Here is an 18,702-nt window from a genome sequence, read left to right on the forward strand (position 1 = left end):
TGGAGAAGCTAAAAGAAAGTAAATTAGCAGGTAAGAACCTAATTTCTCCTTCTTTAGCACTCTCCAGACCAGTAGAGGTTAACTTTACGATTGGGACGTACCAAAGCAGTCCCTCTCACGGGCGGGACCCCCGAAGGGCCGATACCAGAACACGCTCACCGAACACCGCGTCCCGACGCGCCTGAACATCTACCCGATAATGCCGAACAAAAGAATGCAAGGAGGACCAAACCGCAGCCTTACAAATATCCACCGGAGGCACGAGCGACGACTCAGCCCAAGAAGCCGCCTGACCCCTAGTGGAATGAGCCTTGAGAAACTCCGGAACCGGCTTCTGACTCAGAAGATAAGCGGAAGCAATCATCTCCTTGATCCAACGCGCAATAGTAGCCTTAGAAGCGCCAGCCCCCCGACGAGGACCCGCCAGAAGCACAAAGAGATGATCGGAGCTCCGAAACTCCCGGGTCTGCTGCACATAAGCATGGAGGACCCGACCGACATCCAACTTGCGCAGCTGTCGTTGCTCAGAAGAACCCTCCCGACTACCCAAGACCGGGAGGACCACCGATTGATTGACATGAAAAGGAGAAACTACCTTTGGCAGAAAGGAAGGAACAGGCCGCAAAACAACCCGCTCCTTCGAAAACTCCAGGAAGGGAGCCCTACAAGAGAAAGCCTGTAGCTCAGACACCCGTCTAGCGGAAGTAATGGCCACCAAAAAGACCGACTTCAGCGTAAGGTCCTTCAACGAACAGCCATCCAACGGCTCGAAAGTAGGGCGCACTAGAACAGAAAGAACCAGATTGAGATCCCAAGAGGGAATCGAGGGCCTTATGGGAGGCCTGATCAACTTGGCCGCCCTAAGAAAGCGAATCACATCAGGAATGGCTGACAAACGCTGACCTGTCACCAGCCCCCGAAAAGCCGACAGGGCCGCCAGATGAACCCGAAGAGAAGACCAGGCCAGGCCCCTATCCAGGCCGTCCTGCAAAAACTCTAGAATGTTAGGCAGAGAAGCGCGAAAGGAGACCACTCCCCGCGCTCGGCACCATTCCTCAAAAAGACGCCAAACCCGTACATAAGCCCGAGAGGTAGAAAGCCTCCGGGACCCCAAAAGTGTAGAGATCACCTTGTCGGAATATCCCTTCTTACTCAGGCGGCCCCTTTCAAGAGCCAAGCCGTAAGACAAAAGGGAGACGGGTCGAACATGGGAATGGGACCCTGCGTCAGAAGATCGCACCCGAGAGGCAGAGGAAGAGGATCCGCCACCAGATGCCTCACCAGATCCGCATACCACGGACGACGAGGCCAATCCGGAGCCACCAAGACCACCAGCCCCGGATGGCGAACAATGCGAAGCAGTACTCTGCCCACTAATGGCCAAGGAGGGAACACATACAACAGCCCCTCCGTTGGCCACGGTTGGACCAGAGCATCCAGACCCTCGGCCAGACCGTCCCTGCGACGACTGAAGAAGCGGGGTACTTTGGCGTTGCCACTTGTAGCCATCAGATCCATCAGGGGCTGCCCCCAAGCACGCACTAGCAACTGAAACGCCTCGGCGCCGAGACACCACTCTCCCGGATCCAAGAAGTGACGACTGAGGAAGTCCGCCTGAACGTTTTCTACCCCGGCAATGTGAGAGGCCGAGAGGTCCAGAAGATGCGACTCCGCCCAAACCATGAGCCGAGCCGCCTCCTGCGCCACCAGAGTGCTCTTGGTGCCCCCCTGACGATTGACATAAGCCACCGCCGTGGCATTGTCCGACAGGACTCTGACCGACTTGCCCAACAAAAGGGAGTGGAAAGCCAACAGCGCCAGCCGGACCGCCCTGGTCTCCAACACGTTGATCGACCAGGAGGCCTCCTCCGTGGACCAGGTTCCCTGAGCTGAGTGACCCAGGCACTGGGCCCCCCAACCCAGGAGACTCGCATCCGTAAGGAGCACCGTCCACTGCGGAAGATCCAGACCCACCCCCTGAACTAGGTGAGGGGTCCGGAGCCACCAACGCAGACTGCAGCGCGCCAAGCCTCGCAGGGGAACCGGAACATCCATCCCGTGCCTCTGGGGAGACCACCTCCGGAGCAGAGCATACTGGAGAGGACGCATGTGGGCCCGCGCCCACCTCACCACGTCCAGGGACGCCGCCATCGACCCCAGGACCTGGAGGAAATCTCGCGCCCGAGGACACCGGGACGCCAAAAGCAGGCGAATCTGAGACTGCAATTTGCTCACCCGGGCCTCTGGGAGGAAGACCTTCCCCAAGGAGGTGTCGAACAGCACCCCGAGGTACTCCAGACGCTGAGCCGGAACCAACCGACTCTTGGAAAGGTTGACCACCCAGCCCAGCGACCGGAGAAACTCCACCACCCGAGCCGTAACCCGGGAGCTTTCCTGCAACGACTTGGCCCGAATTAACCAGTCGTCCAGGTAGGGGTGTACCAGGATGCCCTCCGACCGCAAGGCTGCCGCGACGACCACCATCACCTTGGTGAACGTCCGGGGAGCCGTGGCCAGCCCAAAGGGAAGCGCACAGAACTGATAGTGCCGACCCAAGATCGCAAAGCGCAGGAAACGCTGATGAGAGGCCCGAATGGGAACATGCAAGTAGGCCTCCGTCAGATCGAGAGAAGTGAGAAACTCCCCCGGCTGAACCGCCAGAATGACCGACCGCAGCGTTTCCATACGGAAAGAGGGAACTTTGAGAGCCCTGTTGACCCCTTTCAAATCGAGGATGGGCCGAAAAGTCCCCTCCTTCTTGGGCACCACAAAGTAAATGGAGTACCTGCCCGTGCCCCACTCCGGGGGGGGCACTGGAACTACTGCCCTGAGATCTAGCAAGCGCTGAAGGGTCTGGCGAAACGCCAGCGTCTTCCCAGGAGTCTGACATGGAGAAGCGAGGAAAAAATCCGGCAGAGAGCGGGCGAACTCCAGGGCATAACCGTCCCGCACCACCTCCAGGACCCACTGATCGGACGTGATCTCGGCCCATTTGGGAAAAAAGTCGCGCAGCCGGGCCCCCACCGGAACCAAGGGGGGCGCCGGCAAGGCGTCATTGTGCAGGACGGGAAGCGGGGGAACCGGCGGAGGGATTCCCTGCCCCCCGACGGGCCCCCCGAAAGGGCTGCATGCGCTGGAAGAACCGACCCCGGGAAAACCCCGGAGACTGGAAAGAAGCAGCCCCACGCCCAGGGCGATACTTGCGAAATTCCCGCAAACGCCCCCGGGCCGCACCACCCCGAGACGCCGGGCGGGCACGGTCCTCCGGCAAACGGGGAACTTTCGAGTCCGACAGAGTCTGAATCAACTTATCCAAGTCCTCTCCAAATAAAAACGACCCCCGAAAGGGAAATTTAGTAAGCTTAGCTTTGGACGCAGCATCCGCCGCCCAAGCGCGCAGCCACAACACACGCCTTGCGGCCACGCCAAAAGCCATGGACTTAGCCGAGATCCGCACCAAGTCATACAGAGCATCCGAGAGGAATGAGGCAGCCATCTCAATCTTCGCTACCTCCTGATCCACCAGAGACCAGTCGTCAGACTCTCGATCCAAGACCCGCTCCGCCCACCGAAACACGGCGCGAGCGACCAGTCCCCCACAAATAGCCGCCTGGACCCCAAAGGCAGAGACTTGAAAATTTTGCTTAAGGATGGTCTCCAATTTGCGCTCCTCAGAGTCCCGCAAGGCAGAACCGCCCTCAACAGGCACGGTATGCCGCTTGGAAATAGCCGAGACCACCGCATCCACGACTGGCGAAGCTAACGTAGCCCGATCCCCTTCAGGAATGGGATACAGGCGAGCCATGCTGCGCGCCAGCCGAAACGGCGTCTCCGGCGTTTTCCACTGCTCAAGAATAATATCCCGAATATCCTGATGCATAGGAAAAGAGCGGGAAACGGAACGGATCCCTCGTAACAGAGGGTCCCCCACACGCGGAGTCTCCGGCGGCGCGTCCTCAAAACGCAAAGCCGAAGAAACCTGTTGAATAAGGTCAGGCAGCTCATCTCTCTGAAAAAGGCGCACCACGGACGCCTCGTCACTGGAGAACGGGAAACCCGACAACCCGCCGCCAGCTTCCGTCCCCTCCAGAGGGTCCTGGAATTCCTCAGAAGGGTCCAGGTCCTCCTCCAGACCGACACGTTCCTCCGACCACAAATCCTCGTCCCACGACACCCGCGGACGCTTGGACAAGAGAGGCGGCGGAGGGGACGTCACGTCAGACGAGAGAGGCAAAGCCGCAGGGAGCGCGGAGGAAACCCCACCCCCCGAGACCCCCTGGGCGCAACCGGGACCCCCAGCCGCCTGAAAATAGGCTTTGCATAATGAAAAGAAAAAATCAGGGGAAAAACCTCCCGAGGGTCCCAAGGGACTCCCTGCCACAGCAGGGGACCCAGCAGAAACCTGCCCCTGCTTAGCCAAAACAGGGGGAAGGTCACCTGAGGTGGAAGACAAAATGGAGGGGCCAGACAGAGAAGATGGCGTCTTTCCCGCCAAAACAGCTCCCTCCATAGCCTGCAGCGGCTGAGAGACCTGAAAAGTCTCAGCCGCTAAAACAGGCAAGCCGGCATCAGCTGTCAAAATATCAGCTGAGAGGGAATCCTCTAAAACCCGACCGTCGGCGGCTCGGGGAATCCCTCCGTGGGCGGACGGAGAAGACCGGGCTTCTCCACCGTTCCCTGCCGACTCGCGAGGCACCATCGGCGGGGAGCTCTGGGCGCCTGCAGCCGCTGCCGACGGAGCTCCTCCACCGCACCGGCCTGAACACCGCTTGCACAGGCCGGCCGCGAGTGCCTCGCGTCTGGAGCACAATGAGCACTTTTTCCCTTTAGAAGTGCTCATTGCTCCATACGCGACCTAGCTGTAAAAAAAGTGCCGGTTAGTTGAAAAAATACAGTAAAATACAGTTTTCTTAAAGGGATACAACCCTCCAGACCAGCACTACCTCAGGATTTTTTTTTTTTTTTTTTTACAGAACAGACTCCACAGGCTCTCGAAGCAATATGCCTTGCTTGATTTAGGGGGCAAGGCTTACTGCTGAGGCTCCTCTAAAAAAATATGGGGAGGTGGAGGAAGTGGGGGGAGGGACCCCGCTCGTGACCCGCCGGGTTTGACACCCCCGAGGTCGGACGAACCCCCAAACAGAGTCCGTCCAAGCTCCGTCCGGCTAAAAACAGGGACAATAAACCTCTAAACAAATTCCAACAGCCCTACCAAGGGAGATGGGTACAGATCACTCAACACCTGCTGGAGACTGAAAGAAGACTGAGGGAAACAGAGAGGAGGGGCTAGGATATACTGTCCCAAAGTTTTGTTTTCAGTCTCCACCTGCTGGTCATGATTAGATATATACCCAATCGTAAAGTTAACCTCTACTGGTCTGGAGAGTGCTAAAGAATATAATTTGCTGTGCACTAAGGAGGCAGTTCTAGAATTAGGTACATTCATTTAAGCTCTCGAGTAAGGGCAGTAGGAGCTAAGGGCCCGATTCTCTTTAGGATTTTAATCATGCATCGGCGTCCTAAAGAGAATCGCATCTGCATTGCTGAACAGATGCCTTAAACGTAAGCCAGCCTTTTGCAGGCCTACATTTAAGGTGTCTGTCTCGTGCCTACGGAGATGCATAGGGATCCCCAAAGGCACTTCCGGGTGAAACTATACTCACGCCCCACCTTGGGTATGCTTAAGCATCCCTATGCGTCTCTGTAGACACGCAACACAAGCCTACAATGTGTCCTTCCCTCCCTCCCCCTTTTTTTTTCAAGTGTATCCCGACTGGCTGAGAGATGGCGGGAAGACTCCTACTGCTGCCTACCATTGGGAAATGCATTTGCAGAATCAGGCCCTAAATGCCTAGGTCCTGCTACAGAATACTAGCGTAACTCAGAGCATTTAACATTTAAGCACCCGCAGTTATATCAGCCTGAGAGCTGATATAAGTACAAGTGCCTAAATGTGGCAGGTATGTGAGTAAGAATGTTCTGTAAGCACCAGTCCCTCTAAGCTGAGCACGAGTCCTCCAACTGCAGTGCTACTAGTAAGTGGTGGAGCTTCAATATTGTATTTTCAGTCTCTAGAGACAGGTAAGTTCTCTGGAGTTCTGCAGAGCTTGCCTGTCACTTGCTATTGAAAATATGATAAGTTAAAGAAAAAGAAAATGTGATGGTGAAACAGCACCACCCACTGGCAGGACTTGTAGGTAGATGACGCCTGCTCAGCTTAGAAGAAACAGTATCTCTAAGTTATCTCTATTTAAGTGGGAAACATACCTATGCTTCACCCATACTCCACCCCTGTGAACACCTCCCTTGTAAATATGCATTGTTAGGGCTAGATTTATGAGTATTTGCTGCTCCTATACTCAACCTCCAGTCATGGTAAGAATATAAGAATAGCCTTACTAGGTCAGACCAATGGTCCATCAAGCCCAGTAGCCTGTTCTCACAGTGGCCAATCCAGGCCCCTAGTTCCTGGCCAAAACCCAAGGAGAAGCAACATTCCACGCTACCGATCCAGGGCAAGCAGTGGCTTCCCCCATGTCTTTCTCAATAACAGATTATGGACTTTTCCTCCAGAAAACTGTCCAAACTTTTCTTAAAACCAGCTATGCTATCCACTCTTACCACTACCTCTGGCAATGCGTTCCAGAGCTTAACTATTCTCCGAGTGAAAAAATATTTCCTCCTATTGGTTTTAAAAGTATTTCCCTGTAACTTCGTCGAGTGTTCCCTAGTGTTTGTAAATTTTGACAGAGTGAAAAATCGATCCATTTGTACCCATTCTACTCCACTCAGGATTTTGTAGACTTCAATCATATCTCCCCTCAGCCGTTTCTTTTCCAAGCTGAAGAACCCTAACCTTTCCTCACATGAGAGCAGTTCCAATCCCTTTATCATCTTGGTCACTACAGGGGCTTGAGTGCATCTGAGAAGCTGAAAGCTATGCTGTTTGTACTTTTGCTACCAGCAAGGCCTCCCAAGGCAAACAGGTTTCAGGGGAGATGTCAGACTAATGATGTATCACCCATCTGGGCAGCAGCAGATGGGCAGTGTTGGAGGCGGAGGATCACATCTGATGCGACAACAGCAACAACACTGAATGTATACAGGGCAGAAGAATATACTTATGGCTTGGCAATATACTTCTGTATTCTGCCACAAAAACTTGATGATGGTCATCGAACGTGAGTCAATGGTACCTAACACACACAAACAATTCAAATAAACTCCAGTAATATATTTGTTTGTGCTGGGAGCAAATACTCTCTATTGCCTGACCCCTATTATTAAACACTCAGCTACTGAACTTATCATGAAATACAAACAGAGGGGAAAAAGCCTCAGAAGCCATGAGGCAAATTTTGCACCAGGGCTATGAAGGGGAGCTTAGGTTGCTCACTGTCTCTCCCCCATGCTTCTATCATTGGCCAGAAAAACCCCTTTGTACAACTTGAGGTTGAATTTAAATTTTCAAGTAGTTCAGAAAAATACAAGATTATACAAAATTTCACAGAGTGTCAATCCAAAAATTAGAAGAGCAAGCATAAGTTGTGAAACGAGACTTCTTAGTACAGTACTTGCTTCTCCATGCCTTCACTTCGTTTTTGCCGATGATGGCCAACGTTCCATGATCAAAGATCATTGCATTAGGGCTCTGAAGTGTTAAAGACACGTAGTCTCACCTTCCTGCGTTCTTGAATCCTCTTCCTTCCTTCCTCCATGGTCAGGTCTCCTTCCCTCCCCTCTCCTCTCTTCCTTCGCAGTCGGGCCTCTCGCCCCCTCCCTCCACAATTGGGCCTCCCTTTCTCTCTCTCCTTCCAGTCGGGCCTCCCTCTCTCCCTCTCTTTCCACAGTCGGGCCTCTCTCTCTCACCCCCCTCCACAGTCAGGCCTCTCTCTCGCTACCTCTCCACAGTCAGGCTTTTCTCTCTCCAGAGTCAGGCCTCTCTCTCTCTCCCCCCCCTCCACAGTCGGGCCTCTCTCTCTCTTCCCCCTCCACAGTCGGGCCTCTCTCTCTCTTCCCCCTCCACAGTCGGGCCTCTCTGTTTACCCCCTTCACAGTCGGGCCTCTCTCTCTCTCTCTTCCCCCTCCACAGTCGGGCCTCTCTCTCTCTTCCCCCTCCACAGTCGGGCCTCTCTCTCTCTCTCTTCCCCCTCCACAGTCGGGCCTCTCTCTCTCTTCCCCCTCCACAGTCGGGCCTCTCTCTCTCTTTCCCCTCCACAGTCGGGCCTCTCTCTCTCTTCCCCCTCCACAGTCGGGCCTCTCTCTCTCTTCTCCCTCCACAGTCTCGTTTTCTAACTCAGATATAATCAGTTCTCTCTCCCCCTGCAAAAGCATATGTGCTAAGCTATTTGGAATAAGTTTTATCTGTTGTAGATTGTTTTTAAAAAAACATGATAACAGTAACACATTGAATTCCAGTATCATCATTTACTAATGACTCCTAGGGAAAACATTATTCTTAGTTAGATTTTCTGAGTCTAGAAAAATTTAAATTTGTAGAATAGATTGAAGATTTAAAAAACATGACCACATAGTAGAAAAAAATGTTAGCTGTCAAGGACAACTGGATGTCTATTTTGGCCCCCAAACTAGCTATTTGTGCTCTGTGGCTGTGGCAAATATTCATTCATAGGACAATGTCACACAGAACACATTTTTTGTTCACCAGCTCATATGACAATTTTCATCACACGACCAACACCGCATTTCCAGCATCATACCTCAGATGAGATGCCCGTTTCCAAGAGAGATGCCACTACATAAGCAGTCAGAGCAATCTTTCCATGGATCCCACCCTGAAAGACAAAAAATGAAAACACATGCCTAGCAGGCACAAATCAGGAGATCATAAATCAAAGAGATCAGCTGTTCTTAGTCTAGAAGATGTGGTATGAGAGGACTTCCAGAGGAAGAAAGCTTCACTGGTATTTTACCTGCTAGGAAATTGCATTTAAACTTGGGAAAAGGAAGACTTAGAGTTCAATGGTAATCTCAGTATCTTTATTTTTTGTTATTCTGCTTATTTAGCAAAATCAGTTTAGGAAATAATTTTAGCATTTAAAGTATGTTTATATATCAGCTGTTTAAAGTATGGACTAATGTTTAAAGTTACTGTTTTAGAGCTTACCACAGCATCAGTGTAGAGCACAGCTAACAGTTAAAGAAAGCCTTAATTTAGAATTCATTGGTTTGGCTTGGATGATAAGGAAGATTTGTTTACAACTAGGTCTTTCTTCACCGTCTATAATGAGGAAAGAGGAGCAGAGCTAGGGTTTTTGATGCTTTACTGGATTGGTAGTCTGAGTAGATTTTGGTGCCCCCCTCCCTAGGGTTATCAGATTTTTGGAAGAAACAACCCAGATATATGGCCCTGCACTGTTCTACTAGCAGGCTCACCTCCAGCCCTGTTGCACCCCTGGCCTTATCTTTCTTCTCCATCGCATGCTCAGAGGCCCTCCAGATGTGGCTGAAGGTCGGAGCTTTCCAAAACCTGGACAAACTACCGGGTTTTGGAAAGTCTGTCCAAACACCCAGACAGTCCTCTAAACAGAGGACATGTCCGGATTTTACCGGATGCCTGGTAACCCTATCCCTCGCATGGTGCTTACCACCAGTAAAGGGGGGGGGGGTCTACCCCGGGCGCCATCTTTGTGGGGGCACTGGCACTCCTTCTCCTCTCCACCCCCTCCCCTTACCATGCTCTTGCCCCCCTTCCCTTATACTCTAATCTAATCTAATATTTGTGTGTCGCTCATACCTATTCAGGCTCTAGGCAACTTACAGAGGGGGTTAGAAGGGGAGATTGGAAGAAGGGCCTTAATTGAGAGGGAGGGACAGAAGGGTGCGAGAAAAACTCAGTTGTCAGGAGGAGTTGTTAGCTTCGTCCAGACTGAGAAATGGTTAGGTTCTTTTCTAATAGACGCATGTTGGTTCAGCTGTCAAAGAGGAAAGTTTTCAGCTTCTTCTGGAATGACGTATAGTTGATTTCTTTTTTGATCACTTCTGGTAGGTCATTCCAAGCTTTTACTCCCATGGAGGTAAACATTCGCCTGTAGTGGAGATTTTTTGTATAAGGCAGGTTTAGTTGCATTCTGTTTATGATTCTCCTAGAGGTGGACCAGGCCGTTGAGAATAGTTGGGCGAGGGGGTGGCTGAGTTTCCATGGATTATGTGGTGTAAGATGCAGGGTATTTTGAATATCCGCGATGAGATGGGTTAGCCAGTGCAATTGTTTGAAGAAGGCTGAGATCGAGTTGAATTTCTTTAATTTGAAAATGAGTCTGACAGTTGTTCACCGCTGCATGTTCTTCGTGTCAGCGTCAGCTCTCCTGGAGACGTCACTTCCAGGTGCTGTGCGTAGGAAAGTAATGTCAGAGGGAGAGCCACCAGGATCGCGATGAGCACGTTGAAGTTGTTACTCAAGGCGGTGAACAACTAGAGATACAGGGGAAGGGAAGGAGGGTGCGTGCACGGCAGGGGGGGGGGGTGGGGAAGGAGTGGGGGGGCAGAGATGAGGGAGGGGGTGCGGCGCCTCCATCCCGGGCATCTCTCACCACACTTGCTGTGTTGCACTGGCCCTGAAAAGAATGTTCTCAACAAATCAAATCCACAGGGCTGTACAACATCAGCACTCTGGCACTGTGCTGCAAACCCACAGTTCTTCCTTACATCCTTTTGCTCTCCTCATTCATTAGACACTACTCTAGTGAGAAGTCACTCCAAGTTTTCCAGCAAGTAGGATTATATCAAATCACTTTTGCAGCTGTTTCCAGTAATATGTCTCGCTTTTGTGGAGGTCTGGCCCCGTTTCCTCTTTATTCAGGCTAAGGGTAATGATGGTCAGCTGAATGCAACCCATGAAGAGCAGGCTGATGGGGATAAACAATATTATACAAATATAATCTCACCGTATATATGTAGTGCATTGTTGTAAGACAGGGTTTCTCATTCCAGACCTTGGGGCATAACCAGTTAGTCAGTTTTCCAGGATATCCAAAATGAATATGCATGAGACGGATTTGCATACCAAGCAGGCATTGCATCTCATGCAACACAAAAAAGTGTTTTGGATATCCTGAAAACCGGACTGGCTGAGTGTGCCCTTAGGACTGGGTTGTAAGGGATGGACAGACAAGGGTAATCCTTCACTCAACCGTGGCTGGTCATAACTTTGCTCAGCTGGCAAAGATGAAAGGCTGGAGCTGGCCATACCAGGATGCAGAATCCATTTTAAAATAGCCAGCACTTTTTCCAATGGCATTTTAATGTATTTTCTTGTTCTTTTTCACATGTTCAATGAAAATTGTTAAGATTAAAATAGCCAACACTTCCTTCTTTCAATTGAAACATGAGGCCTTAAGATCACTTCCTATTAAGGTTCTAAAGAAGGCTATCACAAGGTATCATTAAAGTGCGTGTCAGTTGCCCACCTGAATGTCTTTATTTAGGATCCTCCCCATGGCAGGAAAAGAGCCGTCTGCTTTCTGGTGCTGGATGATCCAGTCTTTTGCTGCGCTTAGCTCCTTGGGATCGATGAAGGTGAATCTGCGAGACTGCGCAAAGGACTTTAAGACAAATGCCGTCAGCCTGACAGAAAAGAGAAAATGATTTCTTAGAGGGAAAAGTTGTCCAAGTCCAATCTGAATCCAAAATGGCTGAATAGGCGCTCCATGATCCTCAGGTAGTGCAGTCTCAGAGCGACATTTCACCTTGATTCACTTTAACTTTCCTTTCCTTCCCCCACCCCACTCCAAACTGATGTACAGTGTTAAAGCATGATATATTCTCCAAGCAAGGGGTATACCTAGAAAACCTCCATTCAGATATCCCAGGTACAAAATAAGCACCTGTAACCACAAAAAGGCAGTATAAAAGGCCCATTTCCTCTCCCTTCAGTGCTTCAAACTCCATCCCATTCTATAATGGAGACCACATGCTCCCACAGCGGCTACCCCAGTAGGTTTTGCAGAGGATCAAAAGGTCAGCAGCTTGCTTAGAGTCTAAAAGCAAGGCCTGGAATGTGGGATAATAATTTCCCACATTTATTTTTGTGTGAGAGTGAGAGACAGAGAGAGAGAGAGAGAATGTCAGACCTGTGAAGACCCCCCCCCCACAAACATACACACACACATTTTCCCTCCAACTTGAAACCCATGGGCTTGGAGGTCTATTTATTTGTTATCTTAACCTCTGATATTTGCATTTCACCCTAAAAGTCTTTTTAAAGGGAAAGCAGTTTTCCACTCCGACTATTATTGTAGGCATGGAATGTAACAGCTATTTAGCTAGGAAATACATTTTCAAGATCCCGTGTAATTGGTATAGGAAGAGGTGGTACCGCTGCCTCCTGTGGTGGGTGCTTTGGTTCTGAACCGCAAATTTCAAACTTCCAAACTCCAGCAGAATGATGCACTGAATCTTGAAGAGCTTCCTCTTCCACTGGAACCTACCATAGGTTTTCTTGCCCCAATGCCCCAGTTCATTGTTTCTCAAGTCAATCCTGGACTACCCTCTTGCCAGTCAGGATTTCAGGATATCCACAATGAATACACATGAGACTGGATTGCATACGCCACCCCCATTGTATGCAAATCTCTTCATGAATACTCATTGTGGATATCCTGAAAACCTGACTGGCAAGGGGGTACTCCAGGACCAACTTGGGAAACACTGCCCTAATCCATGCACAGAGAGGCTTTATGCAAAAGTGTAGCATGCATTTCTCTAAGAATATATGGCCTCCTGCATTTGTCAGATTTATCTCCACCCCACTGGATTCGCCTCTGGTGTCAGTCATTGTACTAAGAGCTTCCTCTCAGGGTGGCTCTTAGCATAGATCCCCGGGGGGATGGGTGTGTTCATTAGAAAGAAGTTCCACACAGCTGGCTGCTCTAAGATGTAAGCCATGCAAGATAGTCTATAAATATTTAGACACAAGGGGAACACATCCCTCTCAAATGTTTTAAAACATGTGCTAGGAATGCAAGCGAAAATCAGTACTGCCTATCAGCTTCAAGTCATGGGAAGTAATTGCATCCAGGAATGTTTTAATTTAATCTCCCTCCCTACCCCCCAATAAAAATTCTTGAAAGAACAGAGGTTTACAAGAAGAATAGGAGAACAAGATCAGCTCAGCCTCAGACTGTCCTTGGCTTGCAGCAACTTATTTGGTCCACCTGCAAGTAGAGAGGAAGCAGAACATGGGGGCAGAGAGACATTGACACTGATGTAAAAAGCGAGAAAGGATATCTTGGGTCATAAAAGATAAAGGGGGGTGGGGAGTTATCAAGCTGTGTTATAGGTGTACCACACATTATTTGACCCTTAAGGCATGTGAAAGAGCTCAAAAGCAGGTTTTGCTGCCGTACCACCATAGGGTACACATTAATGAGATACAAACAATGCAAATGCATGTAAAACACCTCATTACTAGGAAAATGTCTTAATGTACCTAGAGTAATTCCATCATTCCAGGAGCTCTAGGCCACAACTTAAAAGGGACTAGCAACAATTCAAACAAAGCTACTTCCCAAGCAGTAGCACAAAAAATAAAGTCACTACATACATTAATATGTTTAGCAAACTTGTTTCTTGCTTAGAACTCTGCTCAGAGACATGAAGGCTGATTACTCGGCCTCACCTACCAATCATTGCAGTGTTCATAAAAACTTTTATCTTCAATATTCTTTTTTGCGCTAGCTTATCCGCTATGCTGAAAATGTTAATGTTTTTATAAGTTCTAGTGAACTATACAAAATTACTTATCTTAGAAACAGTGACTGGTTCCGACGTGCACGTTTCGTTTGCTGCGTCAGGGAACCGACAGTAACAGCTGAGTTTAAAGCTGGTAGTGAAGTCACTGAAACAGAAAATAAATATTGTGAGTACTTGTATACTAGAGTGTAAATGCAAGTTATAAACTTCAGTACTATCTTATGGCTGTTAACTGGAAGAGTACACTCACCATTAGATTACAAAAAATAGATGTCTCAAAATAATGTTCTTTCTTCGGCGTTTCAAACAGAGCTAAGCAGGCTTACAGACGCTATTTATAGATAATGCAGTGCCGGTGAGGCTGTCACGTCAGAGCATTAAGACGTCACTGCCCTGGCCTGCAAATGCTATTACATCATCAAATTTGAAACTAAAGCTTTATTCTCAAAGGAAACCTGTTATTCACTAATGCACTCGTGCTGGAAAAATGCATAAAGGAATGTACAAAATGATCACAAAAAAGCTCTCCACTCCACCTCACTATTTAACCCACGGGGGAGCAAAGTATCTAAGGTGTAAATCCATTTTTGTTCTAAGGCATACAGTTTAGTTTTCATGTCACCTCCCCTGGGGAGAATAGGAGCATCTAAAACAGAAAATCGCAGTGAGGAAATGGGATGTTCATGTTGAAGCCAGTGTGGTGTAAGAGGGGCTTCTGCAACTGCTTTGACGATCCTGCTTACATGCTCACCGATGCGTACGCGAATTTTTCTGACAGTGTGCCCTATATATAACTTCTGACAGGGACATTGAATAATGTAGACCACATTTTTCGTGTTACAGTCAGTAAGGGCTGTGGATCTACGGTTAATCACCCATCCAGGTAATTGTAAATCTTCTAATCTTACACTGTACTGACATACAGAGCTGAAACAGTATGTGTTTTGCCATACTCTCAACATGTTTTTCAAATTAAACACATAATTCTGCAACATTGGGATATTTTAAAGTATCATGAATGTTTCAACATTTCTCCCAAGTTTGCCTATTCACGAACATGGAACCTGAAACAACACCTTACAAAGGCTCTTTACCGTTCTGAATCATTCAGACAGTATGAGAAAGGCACTCACTCCCCATGCACAGCGTGCTCTGTATGTCAGTACAGTGTAAGATTAGAAGATTTACAATTACCTGGATGGGTGATTAACCGTAGATCCACAGCCCTTACTGACTGTAACACGAAAAATGTGGTCTACATTATTCAATGTCCCTGTCAGAAGTTATATATAGGGCACACTGTCAGAAAAATTCGCGTACGCATCGGTGAGCATGTAAGCAGGATCGTCAAAGCAGTTGCAGAAGCCCCTCTTACACCACACTGGCTTCAACATGAACATCCCATTTCCTCACTGCGATTTTCTGTTTTAGATGCTCCTATTCTCCCCAGGGGAGGTGACATGAAAACTAAACTGTATGCCTTAGAACAAAAATGGATTTACACCTTAGATACTTTGCTCCCCCGTGGGTTAAATAGTGAGGTGGAGTGGAGAGCTTTTTTGTGATCATTTTGTACATTCCTTTATGCATTTTTCCAGCACGAGTGCATTAGTGAATAACAGGTTTCCTTTGAGAATAAAGCTTTAGTTTCAAATTTGATGATGTAATAGCATTTGCAGGCCAGGGCAGTGACGTCTTAATGCTCTGACGTGACAGCCTCACCGGCACTGCATTATCTATAAATAGCGTCTGTAAGCCTGCTTAGCTCTGTTTGAAACGCCGAAGAAAGAACATTATTTTGAGACATCTATTTTTTGTAATCTAATGGTGAGTGTACTCTTCCAGTTAACAGCCATAAGATAGTACTGAAGTTTATAACTTGCATTTACACTCTAGTATACAAGTACTCACAATATTTATTTTCTGTTTCAGTGACTTCACTACCAGCTTTAAACTCAGCTGTTACTGTCGGTTCCCTGACGCAGCAAACGAAACGTGCACGTCGGAACCAGTCACTGTTTCTAAGATAAGTAATTTTGTATAGTTCACTAGAACTTATAAAAACATTAACATTTTCAGCATAGCGGATAAGCTAGCGCAAAAAAGAATATTGAAGATAAAAGTTTTTATGAACACTGCAATGATTGGTAGGTGAGGCCGAGTAATCAGCCTTCATGTCTCTGAGCAGAGTTCTAAGCAAGAAACAAGTTTGCTAAACATATTAATGTATGTAGTGACTTTATTTTTTGTGCTACCGACTTCTTTAGTCACTCAACAGTAACCTTACTGTAAGAGTTACCCCTACATATTTTGTTTGACTTCCCAAGCAGTAGCATAGTAAGGGTAGGAGGCGCCTCCCCCCATGTTCCCTGCACCCCCACTCCTCCTGTGCTGCTCCCCCCCAGTTACACACTTCTGCTCTCCCTTCCCACCCCCACACTTACCTCTAACTCTTCATCAGCACAAGTAGCTTCGGCAGCATGCTCCTTGCGCCAGTGTTGGATTTCCTTCCGACATCACTTCCTGGCCCCGTGTCCAGGCTGGTGTGAACAGGCAGAAGTTGCTCACGCTAGTGAAAATAATACAGAGGTATGGGGTGGGGGGGAGGGATGGTGCGAGAGTGGTGGGGTGCGACGGAGAGGAGCCAGCTCCCCCATCGACTCAGCGCCTGGGGTGGTCCGAACCCCCCTTACTACACCACTGCACCCAAGACCCCTATCCCAAACCCATCTTAGAACATAATAGCCACACTAGGTCAGATCAATGGTCCATCTACCCCAGTATCCTGTTTCCACAGTGGCCAATCCAGGTCACCAGTACCTGGCAAAAGCCCACCTTCTGAGATCACAGTTCTAGGGGAAGGGGCATTGGAATCGGGGGAGAGGGAAGCCTGACATCTTCTCATGCAGATCCTAGCTGAGTATCAGCCAGGACCTGCCTAAGAGTCTTTGAGCAGATAGCAGGGAATGAGTGGAGACAAGTAATTTTTCGTGATATTTTGCTTGTCTCCAGTCATTCCTAGCTATCTGTTCAAAGACAAGTATTTTGCCTTTCGTCCTCTTTTTATTTCTGTGTTTTAACATCAACGGGACCCCTGAGGAAGGCGTGTTCGCCGAAACACGGACCGTGTAGGGTCCGGTTGGATTATTACATTTGTGTCATCAGCAAATTTAATTATCTTACTAGTTAATCCCATCCCTAGGTCATTGAAAAATACAGTAAAACCTTGGTTTGCGAGTATAATTCGTTCCAGAAGCATACTTGTACTCCAAAGCACTCATATCAAAGCGAATTTCCCCATAGGAAATAATGGAAACTCAGACGATTCGTTCCACAACCCAAAAACTTTAATACAAAATACTATACGCACTTGTACTGCAAGAACTCACTCATTTAGAACAGTCACTACACTTCTGCAGCATCAGAGAGAGAAGAACCATTGCAAAACTAGATAACCAAATCTCCAACCTACTGTTAACCACCCCAGACTACAAGATTTTCAGAAAAGAAATAAAAACTATACTCTTCAAGAAATTCCTGAAACAGTCCTAACTTCACTTACTCTTAACAACTCTTACTCTTAACAACACTTACTCTTTACAACTCTAGAAATGACAATTGTTCTTCCATTGTAACCCCCATTTTTTATATCTTTTGTAACCCCATTTTTTATATCTTTTGTAATCCACTTTGAACCGCAAGGTAATGGCAGAATAGAAATCTCTAATATAATGTAATGTAATGTTTATATACTGTATGTACTCATATTGGAAGACTTTGCTTGTTTAGAACAGTCACTACACTCTTGCAACGTCAGAGAGCAAAGAACCATCAGCTCAGTTGCGATGTGTGTATACTGTATGTACTTGTATTACAAGATATTGCTTGTATATCAAGTTAAAATTGAATCAAATGTTTTACTTCTCTTGCAAAACACTTGTAAACCAAGTTACTTGTAATCCAAGGTTTTACTGTATGTTATAAAGCAGCGGTCCCAGCACAAACCCCTGCATTGTAGACGTTTATGCTGTTTTCCTTTTGGGATCACAGCTTTTGTTTAGGTATATAATAATAATAAATTTAATAATAAATTTATTTTTATATACTGCCATACCTGGGAGTTCTAGGCGGTTCACAACAATTGGATAACATACAAACAGTACAAGTTATTTAAAAAGACAGCAATTGAAGGCAGATAAGGAAAGAAATACATAATTTATAAAATGCATGCAGTATAAGAGAATGTGGAGAATTTTACATAGCAAGATAAAAATAGAAAAAAGTATTAAGGCCCTAGCCTATTAAATAATTGAGTTTTTATCTCTTTTCTAAAATTCAGGTAGGAAGAGGCTTCTAAACACACACTGGGCAAGCCAAATGTTTAATTTAGCTGTGTGAGTGGTGTGTATACTGATTATTAAACCCCACTATTTACCCTTCTCCATTCAATTCCAGTGCTTCTCTATGGGCTAGATTCACTATGCAAACAGATCGTGTACCGATCGGTTTGCGAGCCCTTTGCGACCAAATTTCCCTCATGCACTATTCACTAAGGCCTATAGCGATCTGATCCCAATCGTCCCATGCAAATTAGTAAAAGCAAAATAGCCAAATGATTGATTCACTAAAAATTGCTTGGCTATTTTGAGTCGGGTTTTACTACTGACAAACCCGATTGCTGCAGACCTGTCGGTAACTGAGTTACCGACAGGTCTGCAGGTTTTTTTGGCAGGCCTGCCTGTCTTTTTTTATTCATTTTTTTTCCATGGCACAGATATTTTGCGTGTGTTACACATGCAAAATATCTGCCCCATAAAAAAAAAATTAGTAACAGACAGGTCCTGTCAAAAAAATGTGCCCCCCACAAACAAATGCGCCTCCCCCCCCCGAGAAAAAAGCAGGAGGGAGACCAACATCCCTTCTGCCATCAGCGTTTAAAAAAAAAAAGCATGCATGTAGCACGGCACTCACACTTCACCCTCCCGACCG

At 47.6% G+C, this 18,702-nt stretch overlaps 1 protein-coding gene across 3 annotated transcripts in view; it reads right to left on the bottom strand.

Annotated features, from left to right (window-relative positions):
- CPAMD8 (C3 and PZP like alpha-2-macroglobulin domain containing 8) overlaps positions 1-18,702 on the bottom strand; it is a 216,235-nt gene that overhangs the window by 49,436 nt on the left and 148,097 nt on the right. For all 3 annotated transcript variants that reach the window (XM_033955244.1, XM_033955242.1, XM_033955245.1), the window contains exons 28-29: positions 11,430-11,586; positions 8,721-8,795 (exon numbers count right to left, since the gene is read on the bottom strand). In XM_033955244.1, the coding sequence (XP_033811135.1) occupies positions 8,721-8,795; positions 11,430-11,586 (232 nt within the window). The remainder of the gene's footprint in view (positions 1-8,720; positions 8,796-11,429; positions 11,587-18,702) is intronic.

Source organism: Geotrypetes seraphini, chromosome 8 (genome assembly GCF_902459505.1).
Source record: "Geotrypetes seraphini chromosome 8, aGeoSer1.1, whole genome shotgun sequence".
Taxonomy (NCBI): Eukaryota; Metazoa; Chordata; class Amphibia; order Gymnophiona; family Dermophiidae; genus Geotrypetes; species Geotrypetes seraphini.